Source organism: Apteryx mantelli, chromosome 3 (genome assembly GCF_036417845.1).
Source record: "Apteryx mantelli isolate bAptMan1 chromosome 3, bAptMan1.hap1, whole genome shotgun sequence".
NCBI classification, from domain to species: Eukaryota; Metazoa; Chordata; class Aves; order Apterygiformes; family Apterygidae; genus Apteryx; species Apteryx mantelli.
This window is the reverse complement of record NC_089980.1, coordinates 63,039,277-63,051,974: the sequence shown is the minus strand read 5'-3', so window position 1 is coordinate 63,051,974 and position 12,698 is coordinate 63,039,277. Positions and strand designations below refer to the sequence as shown.

Genomic DNA, 12,698 nt, shown 5'->3' with positions numbered 1-12,698 from the left:
CTGCCCCTCTCCAAAGCAATTTTTGTAATGCAAAGTGCTAGTTCTGAATAGCAACAGAAGGTTCAAAGTTTACTTTCTAACACAGATTAGTAACAAGTTTATGCACTTTTCACTGCACAGACAGTTGACAGTTTTGCTAACAGACTTGCTAAATTACAGGCACATACTCCAATTCTAGTTTCACAAGAACAACTGGGACTTCTTCCAAATTTCACAGAAGTTTGAAGTTAGGATAGTTTAATCAAACCCTTTCCTCAGAAGAGCTGCACACACAATCCTCAGTCCTTTATAACAGTCCATTAGAACATGCATTAAATCATTTTCATTGCTTCAGTATCCTTGTATTTGCCTTCAACATTTTGTAAGTTTTCCTCTTCCTAATCCACAAACATTCATGTTTATATACAGCCTTGGACTCTCTACATTCAGTCTTAAAGACAGGATATATGCCATTAGGACAAACTCACCAGCTGACTCTAAGAAGATGAGTGAAGCTGCTTCTTAACCTCGTGCATAGCAGAGACTGAGCCCTCCCAGCATGGGTTGAGTCTCACCCTCGAGGTTTTAAAGCTTGAGCAAGCACCACGTCTGCTTGAGGAGCTCTCCAAGGTTTGCCTCGTTATGCCCCGAGGTTAATGCAAGCTTCCTCCATAGCTTAAGCAGTCCCTTCCACTGAGCGCCAGTGTATGAGCATGTTCACTTCTCAGCTCTTTAAGAGCATGCAGTAGCTGCCAAGCAGATGCCCAATATACGCGCTATGGCACTCACCAATAAACCCCTGCTACAGCGTTCGCTCATCTTTGAGGACAACACTCTGCTAGGGTTTTGGCTCCCCTTTGCTACATGTTATTTCACCGTACCATGTAGTCTTGAGTAAGGAAAAAAAAGATGCTGCTGTTTCCTTCAGCTCCAGGAAGATTCCACAGTAAACACAACCTGCTTGTTCTGTACTTTGAAGATACTTCTGGAAAGTGAGAAACAAAGGATTCTCTTCTTATCTCAAGTCCTTGTTCCTTCTCTAGAAAAAATGTCACTGCTTCTCTCTCTCCATCCCATTCAACCCTCTTTATCTGCAGAATTTCAATAGCTGAAGTCTGACAACTGAAATCCAAGTATCTGCCTTTATCTGTCCAGATACCAACTCAACAGAAAAAACAAACAAAAAACCCCAAACACCACAAAAGCATAATCCACATATATCAATGCATTTAGCAACTAACTTGCCACAATTAAGTTTCACATACTAGCTGGCTACTGGTTGCTTCCTAGAAATACATAAGATTTACAAGCAATGGTAAATACTGTTCCTTTCTCCACCTTCTAATTATCAACAGTGTTATTCAATTCTGTAGTTAATTAAGTTGCTAAAAAGGATTTGCCTCAATGGTCTCACAGCAAGAGAATTAGGGGCTACATGATGTATTTTGCATGAATTTAAGCATTCTGGAATGCTTAGAAGGAAATGCATGAAAACAGAAGTTGGCAGCATTAAGTTAGGAAGATGGATTTCAAAACATAGACTGATCACCCCAGTAGACTACTACAGCAAAGATTTAGCTTTACTTCATAAGTACCACCACATAGGATGTACAACTCTTTCTGCCAGAAGCATCTATCAGGGGAAAAAAGTGTATGTGATGTTAGTGTTTTACTCATAGAAACCCAGGCCTCCTCTCTAAGAGGAAAAGCTGAGCATATTTTGTGATACAGACACTCCAACACCAACTCCCCAGATTTTCAGAGGATTTTGCAGACAGCGTAAATACGGACCTTTCTGAAGTCTGAGCTTTTTTTAAATGAAACTGAAAGCTTCCAAATTGATTACCAGCAGGCTTACTTTTCTTCATCACTGCACATGCCCCCTCAGCAGTAGACGAAGGATCTGAGGGCCCTGAAGAATCTAAGTTTTAAACAAGATCCTGCTTTGAGGCAGACTTAAGCAGAAGCTCAAACTGCATATTCGAGATGAGAACTAGGCATACAGAAAGAAGATCACATAGTAGAAAAAAACACATTAAATTTGAAATAAGTCATCTTACACAACTCACTTTTATTCACAACAGAGATATCCAACTAGTTAAAGCTTTGGATGGAGACCAAGAGATTACTTCTATGGTAGTTTTCCTGCATCACCTGATGAAAGGCATTTATTTTCTTTTTTTTAAAAAACACTTCTTCCCTTAATCTTACATTACCAGACTGCAATTTTGAAGTATGAAGTAAATCTTTTCCTTGTTCCTCTCAGAATTCATCCTGAACGTAAAGCAGCATACTGAGCAAGCTCAGAAAAACTTATGTACAAGGTACTATGCAAGTCCAGTAGCACCCAGTCTGAAATACTTAAGACAGAAGTAGCAGAGTAAACAAACACACTAACCTTTTCTCATATTTTTTGAAGACCTATCCAGGCATGCTCCTTTGCACCAGACAGTATTCCATTCCTGCCTCAAACATTAAGTTTAACTTGTTATAACTGCTTCAGGAAGAAAGCTATGCGGGGACAATTTATACTTGATGGATGCACCTAATCAGTCTCTAAAGTTAAAGGGTGTTTTAGGATATGCTTTAACAACTAGTATGGAATGAGTATTGCATGCCACCATTAAGTTTCTACCCGAACCATTTAGTCCGACCCAGTACTGTAATCTCTTGTTCAAAGTAACACTTCAAAAGTTAGTACATCAGTGCAATAAATGAAGATCTCATGTAAGAGATCGAGGAAAGGGGAGGGTCCAAAACATGGATTCTTCTGATGACTGAAGACAGTCACGTCTGTTCAGAAGGGACAGCAATGACTGCCTTCCCTTATGCCCATCTTAATGTCTAGGAAAGTTCCACAGCCTGTAATACAACAAATTACAAAAGGCACTCCTCCAACCATCTTCAAAGCAAGTAAGTAACTGGACCAACTATTACCAAAAATGAGTCAGTTTTAAACAGTTAGGTAAGATTCTTCTTTTGAGTTTTATTTGTTTATAGCAACATCAAGTACATGTTTCTACTTTGATATTTAAGTGCCACAAGGAAATCCATTACCTCATTAACCTTAAAAAAGGTCAGTTATGTTTCTATACGCAGTGGAAAAAATCATTTAAAGTCTCTCTCTCTGTCTCACAAGTTTAAAGCTTCAAAAATCTAAGTAAATACCTCTCTCAGGAATAGACAAGCACACATTTTGCTTGATTATGAAATGCTTTTGCTGGATGAGCTAAGTGTTTTCTGCAGCAGAGCCACTCATTTGTAAGCCACAGACACTACTACAAGAGTGGTATTAAAATAGAAGTGGTGCCATTTTAGTAGTCTGTGCAAGAATTCCACTCTACTTTTTGCAGGACGCATATCTTGAAGATACATTCTCCCAGTTGATCACATTCCAGATGGCTTTCAAATAATCAGGTCGAACATTTTTATACTGAAGATAATAAGCATGTTCCCATACATCAATTCCTAGCAAAGGAATAAGACCTATAAAAAAGGAGGATAAAATTTGTAAATTTATGAAAACATTCTTTACATGTAAAATATTATTTTGCATCCCCAAGTTGCACTAGATTCCTGAGTCTTTATCTGCAGGAGACAAAGAACTCTCCAGCACACAGGTGCTCATTGCTACATTTTACAGATTGCTTGTTCTCCAAACGCACATACACTGTATGAATCAAATGAGCTGATTAAGATAAACACCTATGAGTACTTTAGAACTTTCTTGAAGACATGACTGAAACTAGATAAAGTCTGTTTTGAAAAGTTTACATCTTTCACAGTTATGCAAGCATTTTCCTTAAACATTGCACCACAGAAGAGTCTCATGTCCTAACAGTTTGCTTCCAGTTAAGTGACCAATTACTTTCCTTGCTTTTGTGATAAAAAAAGTCAACAAGAAATATGTTTAACTGAGAGGGGGTTTTTTTGGAGGGGTGGGGGAGTGAAATGTACCTGCCTTATGCTGTACTTCCCTGTAGTAAATTTTTTTTCTCCTACTAATAAGCAATACATGGACTGCTGTAGATGTTGACAGTAGATATGAACAATACATGGTATTCCTAGGCATTCTCTGTGAATTCCACAGAGGATGTTTTAAAGATATCTGCAATAGGATTTGAACAAGCAGCCACCACGGACAGGATTCTCATTGGACATGAGATCTTCTGTCTGTGGAAAGTGTCTGGCCTGTCATCATCATTCCCATGTCTCTATACAAGTAAAAATACCTTTAAAAGGGTACGGCCAGCATTATTGTGTTTGCTTAGCCATAAGAATTATCCCCATCCAAGGCTGATTTAACTGACAAAGGAAGCATGTTATAAGCCTACCATTTTAAATTTAGCCTATTTCAAAACAAAAGTTATTATATGCACCTTCTTCTCTTCTGTTGTCTGGCCTAATGCAAACGGTTCTGTGAGTAGCTCCTCTGTCAGAAGAAACAATCTAAAGGTAAGAAACTTAATCTTCCCAATACTCTTCATAGGTGAGGTACTCCAGTTACTTAGGAACAGTTTGAAAGAGTCTCAGCTAAAACTATTGCCTAAAAGGGATAGCTTCCACAATATACCTCACTTATTTTCCCTTTCACTAGACAGACTGTAAACCCTACTACTCTCCACAGAGTTTGTAGAGATGCTGTTTTAAAAACTGCAACTGTTTTTCATTTTTGCTAGAATGATATTCAGACAGTTTCCAGCCCTATTTATCCAGTGATTTCTTCTCATCAGTTGTCTAAAAATGCCTTTTCAGATCAGATACACTTGTCTCTGAAATCTACAAAGAGAGAAGTGAAGGGGAAGGAGAGAAACCTGACCTGTTGTTCCTTGCAGAGGATCTTGATTTGCACAGGCTGCAATTTGTAGGCGTCCCTGCTCTTTGTTATACCCAAGCCATCCCCAGCCTGATCCTTGGACACCAACTGATACAGCTGTCAGCTTCTCCTTGAAGTTCGCAAAGGAACCAAAGTCACGCTTGATGGCTTCCATCAATTCTCCTAAAAAAAACACAAGAACATCGCAGAACGTCAGGTACTTAACATTCTTCTATTTCCATACATCTCCTGGAGATAGGATGAAAGACAGAGAGAAGTAGAAGCATTTGGGATCTGAAGGAAGGAAGTCTCTAGACAGGGTAGTTGCATCATTAACTAACAGTTCTGTCCTGACCTGCTTAATAGAGCAAGATAACAGGAAAGAATTTAGTGCAGTAGTCAGATGACATCGTCAAAGACACCACCATGGTGCTATCAGCAGGGCAGGCAGGAGTTTACATTCTTGTCTAAAAGACAAGGAAACACCACAGAGGAGGTCTAGGAAAAAAGATAAGAAAGCTTTTTTGATCAGCATATCTAAAAGAGCAACACAGAACAGCTGTGATTTCTTTGTCTTAGTACAAAGAAATATTTAGATGTCCTTCACATCTGTATAAATGAACGTACACAAAGTCTTTCAGACTATTTCCTCTCCCCTACACCCTAGCGCACTTTTGGTTTTCAGATACATAAACGTTTATTCTAGACCTGAAGGTGTCTGTGCTGCTCATTAGCTGTGTAAGATTACAACGTAAGAATACTTCATACAGTGCCATGCTGAAGAACTCATTGTTTATCCCTCCAACCCTCAGACAGAAGATTTTGAAAGTCAGTCTCTTGGTGATAGCTGCCAGTGCATCTCAGAGAGGCTTTAGCAGGTCTCCTACAAAAGCCCTGAATGATTCAGTTCAAACTAAAAGATGGTATTTTAGGCTGACTTTTTATTGACATAAAGCTTACTGACTGCTCAAAACAGAGCATAAAGTTACATTTCATGATTTCATTTGTATATTATCGCCTTAAGCAGAGAATTTATGCCAAAGCCAGTTTTGCTCATCCATTTGTTTTTTCTGTTTTTTTCAGATTTTTCTGTTGCTATTGGATTAGACTGTACTACAGTGGCAGGACTATTCTTTGCCAAATTATTAGCACAGCTACACTAATCAGGTTAAGAATAATGAAAAAAAGTTGTTCTTAGAGTAACAATCATGACATTTCGGGATGATTAACTACACCAGGCTTCACGAAAAAACTTGTTCCTGGAAAGTTCCACAAGAACACATGCATCACTTCACTGCTAGCATGGCTGAATAAGACACGGAAACAACTGAGATGAACCTTCAGAAGATCTGTCGCTCAGCCCTCAGGCTGTCAAATGTAGAGGGCTGAAAGTTTATGCCCCAAACCAGAGTGTAGGCTACCATGGAAAGCAGTGAGTGGTCAGTTAATACAACTCAATCCAGCCACTACACTGGGTTGTACATGATCTCTGGATCTCCATGTGAACTGAGTACATGTATGTCGTATCTTTATTAGCACAGCTTTGGGTAACTATTTTCTCTTAAGACGACGGAAGGGATAATTTATAGCAATAGCCAATTATTTTGCAGCGTACAGGTAATCAACGTTAGAAATTAAAAATACTTAGCACAGGACCAGGTTTTTGTATTTTGCCTTTCATCCAAAAGACCCTGAATTCCTCAGAACGGTGATAATTGTCACAGAAAGGCAAATTAACTCTGAAAAATAAAGATCCTTTGGACTCTTCCAAAGAGAGAAAAGACCATCAGTTCTAACAGTCAATTAAAATTGACTCAATAAACCACAATAACAAACACTAACCTTTAGGCTCTCCTCCTCCATTAGGAGAAAGGTTAGTCCAGAAGATGGTGTGATTGATATGACCCCCACCATTGAACTTAATCGCAGGCTGAAGAGACACCTGAGCTGTAACATCACCTAAAGATGCAGAAGATAAAAAAAATTAATAAAAACAACATCACTACAGTAGTCACTAAGTAACAACTAGGCACCCACTGCTCTCCAAAATCTGTCTTACAAACCTATAGTCCAAACCTATTAGTCTTACAAACCTATAACATGTCTATGGAAAAAAAGAGGTTGTGATTATCAATATTTTAAATAGCCACTGTCATAAACCATGTTAAAGATTTCAAACTACCTTTTCTTATCCCATAATGATATGTGATGTGCCAATATTGCACCTATCAGGCAACCCACACTACACACAGGGTATGCAAGTATCTACTGCCACTCCATAGCAGGATAAAGCAACTAGTGGAACCAGAACATTTTAAAGACTAGCATCTGTAAGCTTCCCAGTATTATTACTACAAAAGAACACCACTGCGTGCCCATTAGCTTCATTGATTTGCAAGTTAAGAATTTTAAAACTTCTTAAAATATTCACAGGGCAAATAGATTGTGCTCCAGAAAGTCGATGAGTACAGTGAGTACATACATGAACAAAAAGCTCCCCTCATTCAGAATTTTGCATCAGAAACCTCTCTTCCAAATACCACTGTTAAACATTGGTGAACTCCCCATCTATTCTCAGTCCAAGCAGGCTTTTAACTCCAAGAGAAAAACAAACATCAGGACTCCATTTAGAAGCTTCCACAGACCATACGAGTAGTTTACATGTAATCCCAACCTTTGCTTCCAGCTCTGCATATAGCTAATCCTTATGTCACCCAAGATCAGACAGCCCTGTGCTTCTTCCCCTCCACATGTCACATTCCTTAAAACATTCACTGGTGCCTTATATCTCTAAAGGAGAGAAACTTTAGTACCGTTGTTTTGTATGCTATTTTGACTTTAAAAGAATTTGTTGCTTTTTTGGCAGTTCTTTGAAGCTTTGTCCACTGCTACAATACATTCTCTCACACGAAATCAATGCAAACAACTGTTTCTTCCACTCACTTTCAGGAATCAGTGCTGGAAGTCTTCCTATAGGAGTGAATGAGTCATAGAAAGACATGAGGGCAGGGAGTGCAGCAGTAGCACACCTGTTTCTAAGGTTTTAACATAGGATTACAGGTTCTCAGTATTGCCTCGTACCCGTAAGAAACTACAACAGCCTTGGTAGGCCTCCTATGAATAAAACATCTGGTTGAAGATGTTAAGCTCCAATGACTCACAAGTCCCAAAAAACAGCATTCAGAGCTCTGTTAAAATAAATCACAGCAGTGCTCAGTCAAGCACCCATGACTTTTCATTTTTGCTGGAAATGATCACTGTTATAGTAAAGTGTTTCCTTAAGACACAGAAGGTAAGCACAATTTTCTATAAACCTTTCTTAAGAGTAACTTTGTCTCTACAAAAATTCACTTTTAAGTGCAATATAGGTTGAATTTTTTCCCATTCAGAAATAAACCTATGAGTTTAAAAAAAGCTGTTATTAGTGTGTGGTCTCTGTACCTGCAGTCACAATCATACCCAGAGCAACAAAACCAGACAGAAACAGGACGGGAACAAAGCATCCCTTGTAGCTGGTACAAATGGTAGATGCTGAATTCAGGTATCAAGTTAAGGATGTCAGGTGTCACACAACACTCAGTAAAATAGCTTATGCCGAAAGCTTTCTGGAACAAAGATATTACTTCCTGTGTTGGTCCCAGACACAGAATTGCATACTGATTTTCAAAAGAGCTGACAACATAAGCTCGTGGGACTCAGCCCAGAGTTTTAGCTGAGTTACCTAAGTAGATGTAGATAGATTAAGAACATGCTAAAGATGATCAGAAAAGAATAATTTATTTTCTACTGCTGAACGAAAGCCAATAGCAAGGTTGCGTTATCTGAAAGAGGTATTAAATGACAATTAAATGCGTTGTGTAAAACAATTTTGAACGTTGGTGCAGAAAATTTTGGTTGTGCTCAGTTTTTAAGTATGGAAGAACAGTACTGACAGAATTAGGCAGCAGTTCAGACTTTGCTCTTTCCTAAAGCCTGGTTTTATAATGAAGGTCAAAATATTATATGTATAGTACATTGGAATGTCAATTAGGAACAGAGCCAAATCAAAACACAAAAAAACATACTGTAAGCAAATATGTACCATGTTCATGATAACCACCAATATATTATTCACTTGCAAAGTAACGCCCACAAAAATCCTTAAGGAAAATTTAAGTTCTCCATCTAGGTACACTACGTCCAGCAGCAAGTTACGAGAGCTCATCAAAGGGTAGTATTTGTTAAAAATATGTCAGAGGATCCACAACACTGCAGACATCTTTGCTACCCAATAATTCTGCCACCACTAGTGATTGAAACCTTAGGCACTAAACATAACTAATAACAGCAGCAACAGGTATACCAATTTCTTCAAGTTTAGATTCCCTCCTCAGTTCTATTTGCGCTAATTAATCGCTGGAATACAACTTTCCTAGATCCATCAATGGCAGGACAAAGCAACAAGCAATCTTGATGTCACAATTTTTAATGGAATCTCATTAGTTCCTTAATTTAGACTGCACAAGATATTTTTAGGCTTACTTAGACGCTTGAAAATCTCTAATCTTTCATAAGTAATCAACATTCATTATTCAAGCACACCCGTTATTTCTCAGGGGCTACGGGGTTCCAGTTTACTCAGATATTCATAATTCTCACTGTCATCCAAGCAATTAAATTACACTGTGGAACCACATGGCAGCCAGTCAGAGCTGAATTTATGAACTGATTACCTCTCACATATATGTAGAGAATCTTTAGAAAGATAAGTATAGGAAAAAAAAACAGGAAATATTTCCATGTTGTTAATAAGATATAACACTCTTCATTCATTTTCATCAGTCCCATAAACATCGAAAGGATTAAAAAAAAGGCATTTAACTGTTTCAGCAGAACTTGGCTAGAATGACTGTAACAGTTTTCAGAGAAGTCAGTGTTGCTCAAGATTGAATTTGAGAAGTTAAGAAACAAATCCAAGATGGTTTGCTGTGTATTTTAGCATCTCACACTGGCATGTGAGCTAGATAACCCCTTAATTTGACCCAGTGGCATAGCTGGCAGCAAGATTAAGATCTCTTCATTGAATGTCATATGTATTAACCACCTTTCTCTTACCTCTGTCTGAAAGGTTATTCTATAAGAATCAACAGAACATCTGATGTGAAAACCATCCAGTTACACAAGTTTTGCTTCATATAATTTTGTTACTACATTTTCATTACAAAGCATTTGTTCCATAAAATGACTGCAAGTTCCTACTGACTTGCCTTTGGTTCCAGTTACTTCTGCAAATACAGACTAAATCCACAGGAATCACTGCAGTTTCTTCTAGGTTTACAGCACTAAAGAGGGCAGAATTCATGCTTTTAGCTACACCTAGCTTCTAAGTATCAGCACCACCGAAGCTCACAGTAAAAGTTTTTTTCCTTAAAACATTTCACTTTGTAAAAAAAGAGAAAAGCAAGCTTGAATTAGATATTTCAAAACTTTTAAAATAAAGTATTTCCCCTGGAAAGAAAAGTTAACCTGTTTTTCCTATAGCATGTATTTTGACTAGCTTCCCTTTCATCTGTTGATTGTGAATATACAAACCTTTTGCAAGAGCCTCTTTGTATTTCTCCTCTGCAACATTCAGGTTGTTTACGTAAGTAGCATGATGCTTGCTATGGTGCAACTGCATGATTTCTGCATTAATATGAGGTTCAAGAGCCCCATAGTCATACGGCAAATCTGGAAGAGTGTGCTTTTGCCTAGAGACCAAGCATCCCAATGGCGCTACCAACTTAGCACTGCTCCTGGAAGAGAGAAAAAAAAAGAAAAACCCAGAAGGAAGTAGTTTTATTCAGTACTTGTGCTTTAACACTGAACTAGACAAACCATGACTGTTATGATCAGCTGCTATAAGTACACGTATCTTAGATAAAGCATCTTAATATCTTAGCAGTATCTTAGATAAAGAAGTCCTATTTTCCTGTTTCAAGAGCTGGAAGCTACACACTCTATAGCTTAACTACAAAGATGAATTCACCGGAAGGACACAGACAGAGGGCTTCACAGTGTAAAGCTGCAGTTCTCAGCCTGTGTTGCACAAAGCCACCACAAAGACTCAGCCTCCCACATGCGAACAGGCAAGGCAAAGGTGGGGGGAGCAAGGGGAAGCCAGCAGTAGCTCACTAACATTCAAAGCTTCACCCAGTCTTTACTGACTGGGTTAAACAGAAGCCAGACAGAACGTCCCTGGTAAATCTCACTCCCTCACCATCCAAAATGGTTAAGTGGTCCCTGCACTAAAAAAATAAACAAGTTGAAAAATTAAACAGACACTGGGGTCCTGGGACAGAACTGTTATAACATTAACTTTTCTTCTGCCAGCAGCCCCACGTATTTCAGCAGAAATACACGTGCTCCACTGCTCTTAAGGCTGGTACCTGAAACTACACACTATGTGACCAGAAAGCGGGAGGGGAAGCCCACCAAAGAAAACAACGTTTCAGGCAACCTCTACCCCTTTTCCCCCTTGCTTTTTGGTGAGGCATGGCAACTGCAATGAAAGGAGAACTGCTGGGATGGGAGGAAGCTCAGGTCCCAAGGCCCTTTTGTATTTTCGCAGGTGACCTTGGCATAAAGCAGGAGACCCTGCAGCAACAAAATCCGCGCGGCTGTCGCAGCGGAGGAGGCCCCACACAGGGGTGACGCGGCCTGACAAAGATGAGGGAGCCCGGCGGCACCCCCGCGGAGAGCGTGGGCTTATTGGGGGCAGCAAGCAGGGCAGAGCCCCAGGCGGTTGAAAGACAACAGCCGGCAGAGCCGAGAGGCGCCCGGCGAGGCCGCGGCAAACTCCCGGCGCCAGCGGCGGCAGCAGCCGCGCGGCCTCCGCCCGCCCGAAATGGCGACGAGCCCCGCGACGGGGGGAGCCGACGCCCCCCCCGGTGAGGGGAGCGGAGCGGAGCGGGCTGCCCCCCGCCGCCGCCGCCTCCCGGCCATGGAGGAAGAGGGCGGTATCGCCACCGCCTCACGCCGCGGCTGCCGCTGAGCTCCCGCTGCAGCCGCTGCCGCCGCCTTCTCCCCCCTTCCCCCGCGGCGCGGCGCGGCGCGGCGCGGCTCCCACCTGCCCGCCGAGGCGAGGTGGCACAACATGGCGGCGGCTCGCAGCTGAGCACCCCCCCGACAGCGCAGCGCAACGCTGCTCGCTACCCGCCGCCCTCCGCGCTGCGCCTGCGCCCGCCCCGGCGCCGCCCGCCCCCCGCGGCGCTGGGCGGAAACACGGGGGCAAGCGCAAGAGCAGGGGGAGAGAAATGTGGGATAGCGGATTTGTAGACGGGTGGATTTCCCGTGCGCGGCGGAGCCCCGGCTCCTGGGCGCCGGTGGCACAGGCAGCAGTCGCCGCCGGCCGGGCACCGCCGTCCCGCCCGGTGTGAGGTCGCCGCCTGCAGGCGCTGCGCCCGGGGCTGGGTCCGGGAGGCGGCGCGAGCCGTTTGGGTAGCGCGTAGCTCAGAGCAGCGGTGCGAGGCTCGTCTTGGTTCGGGCGGAGGAGGTGCCCGACCCCCTTGCTCAGGAAGGGGAGGCCCAGGGGCACCCGCTCGTGTTTGCTCGGTGCCAGCACCGCACCGCAGTGCGGGGCGAGCCGCCGCGGGGCTGCGGGCAAACGCGTGGGGCGCCGGCTAGGCCCTGGCCTGAGGTCAAGCTAACTGAAGAGGCAGTGGAAAACGGCCCGACGTGACGTGAGAAATAGCGGGGCATAACAACATAAAACAGCGTGAGAAGCCGGCAGAAGTTGCAGATAGCGCCTAGGGATGGCCGGAGCCCACCGGTGGCTGAGGGGGAGGTACGTGAGAAACAGCCAAGCCTCACAGATAAGCGGATGGGAGTACTGAGGACCTTTAGGGGAGTACCATCTTGCAAGGCCACCAAGTGCCTGGCTAAC

The 12,698-nt window shown here is 42.2% G+C and overlaps 1 protein-coding gene across 1 annotated transcript; it reads right to left on the bottom strand.

Annotated features, from left to right (window-relative positions):
• Nucleotides 1-2,945: 2,945 nt before the first annotated feature.
• SOD2 (superoxide dismutase 2) lies at nt 2,946-11,990 on the bottom strand. Its single transcript, XM_067293527.1, has 5 exons — nt 11,883-11,990; nt 10,367-10,569; nt 6,638-6,754; nt 4,799-4,978; nt 2,946-3,465 (listed from the first exon to the last, which is right to left on the bottom strand). Exons 1-5 carry the CDS (start codon nt 11,909-11,911, stop codon nt 3,320-3,322), a joined length of 675 nt encoding a protein of 224 aa, XP_067149628.1. The 5' UTR covers nt 11,912-11,990; the 3' UTR covers nt 2,946-3,319.
• Nucleotides 11,991-12,698: the final 708 nt, after the last annotated feature.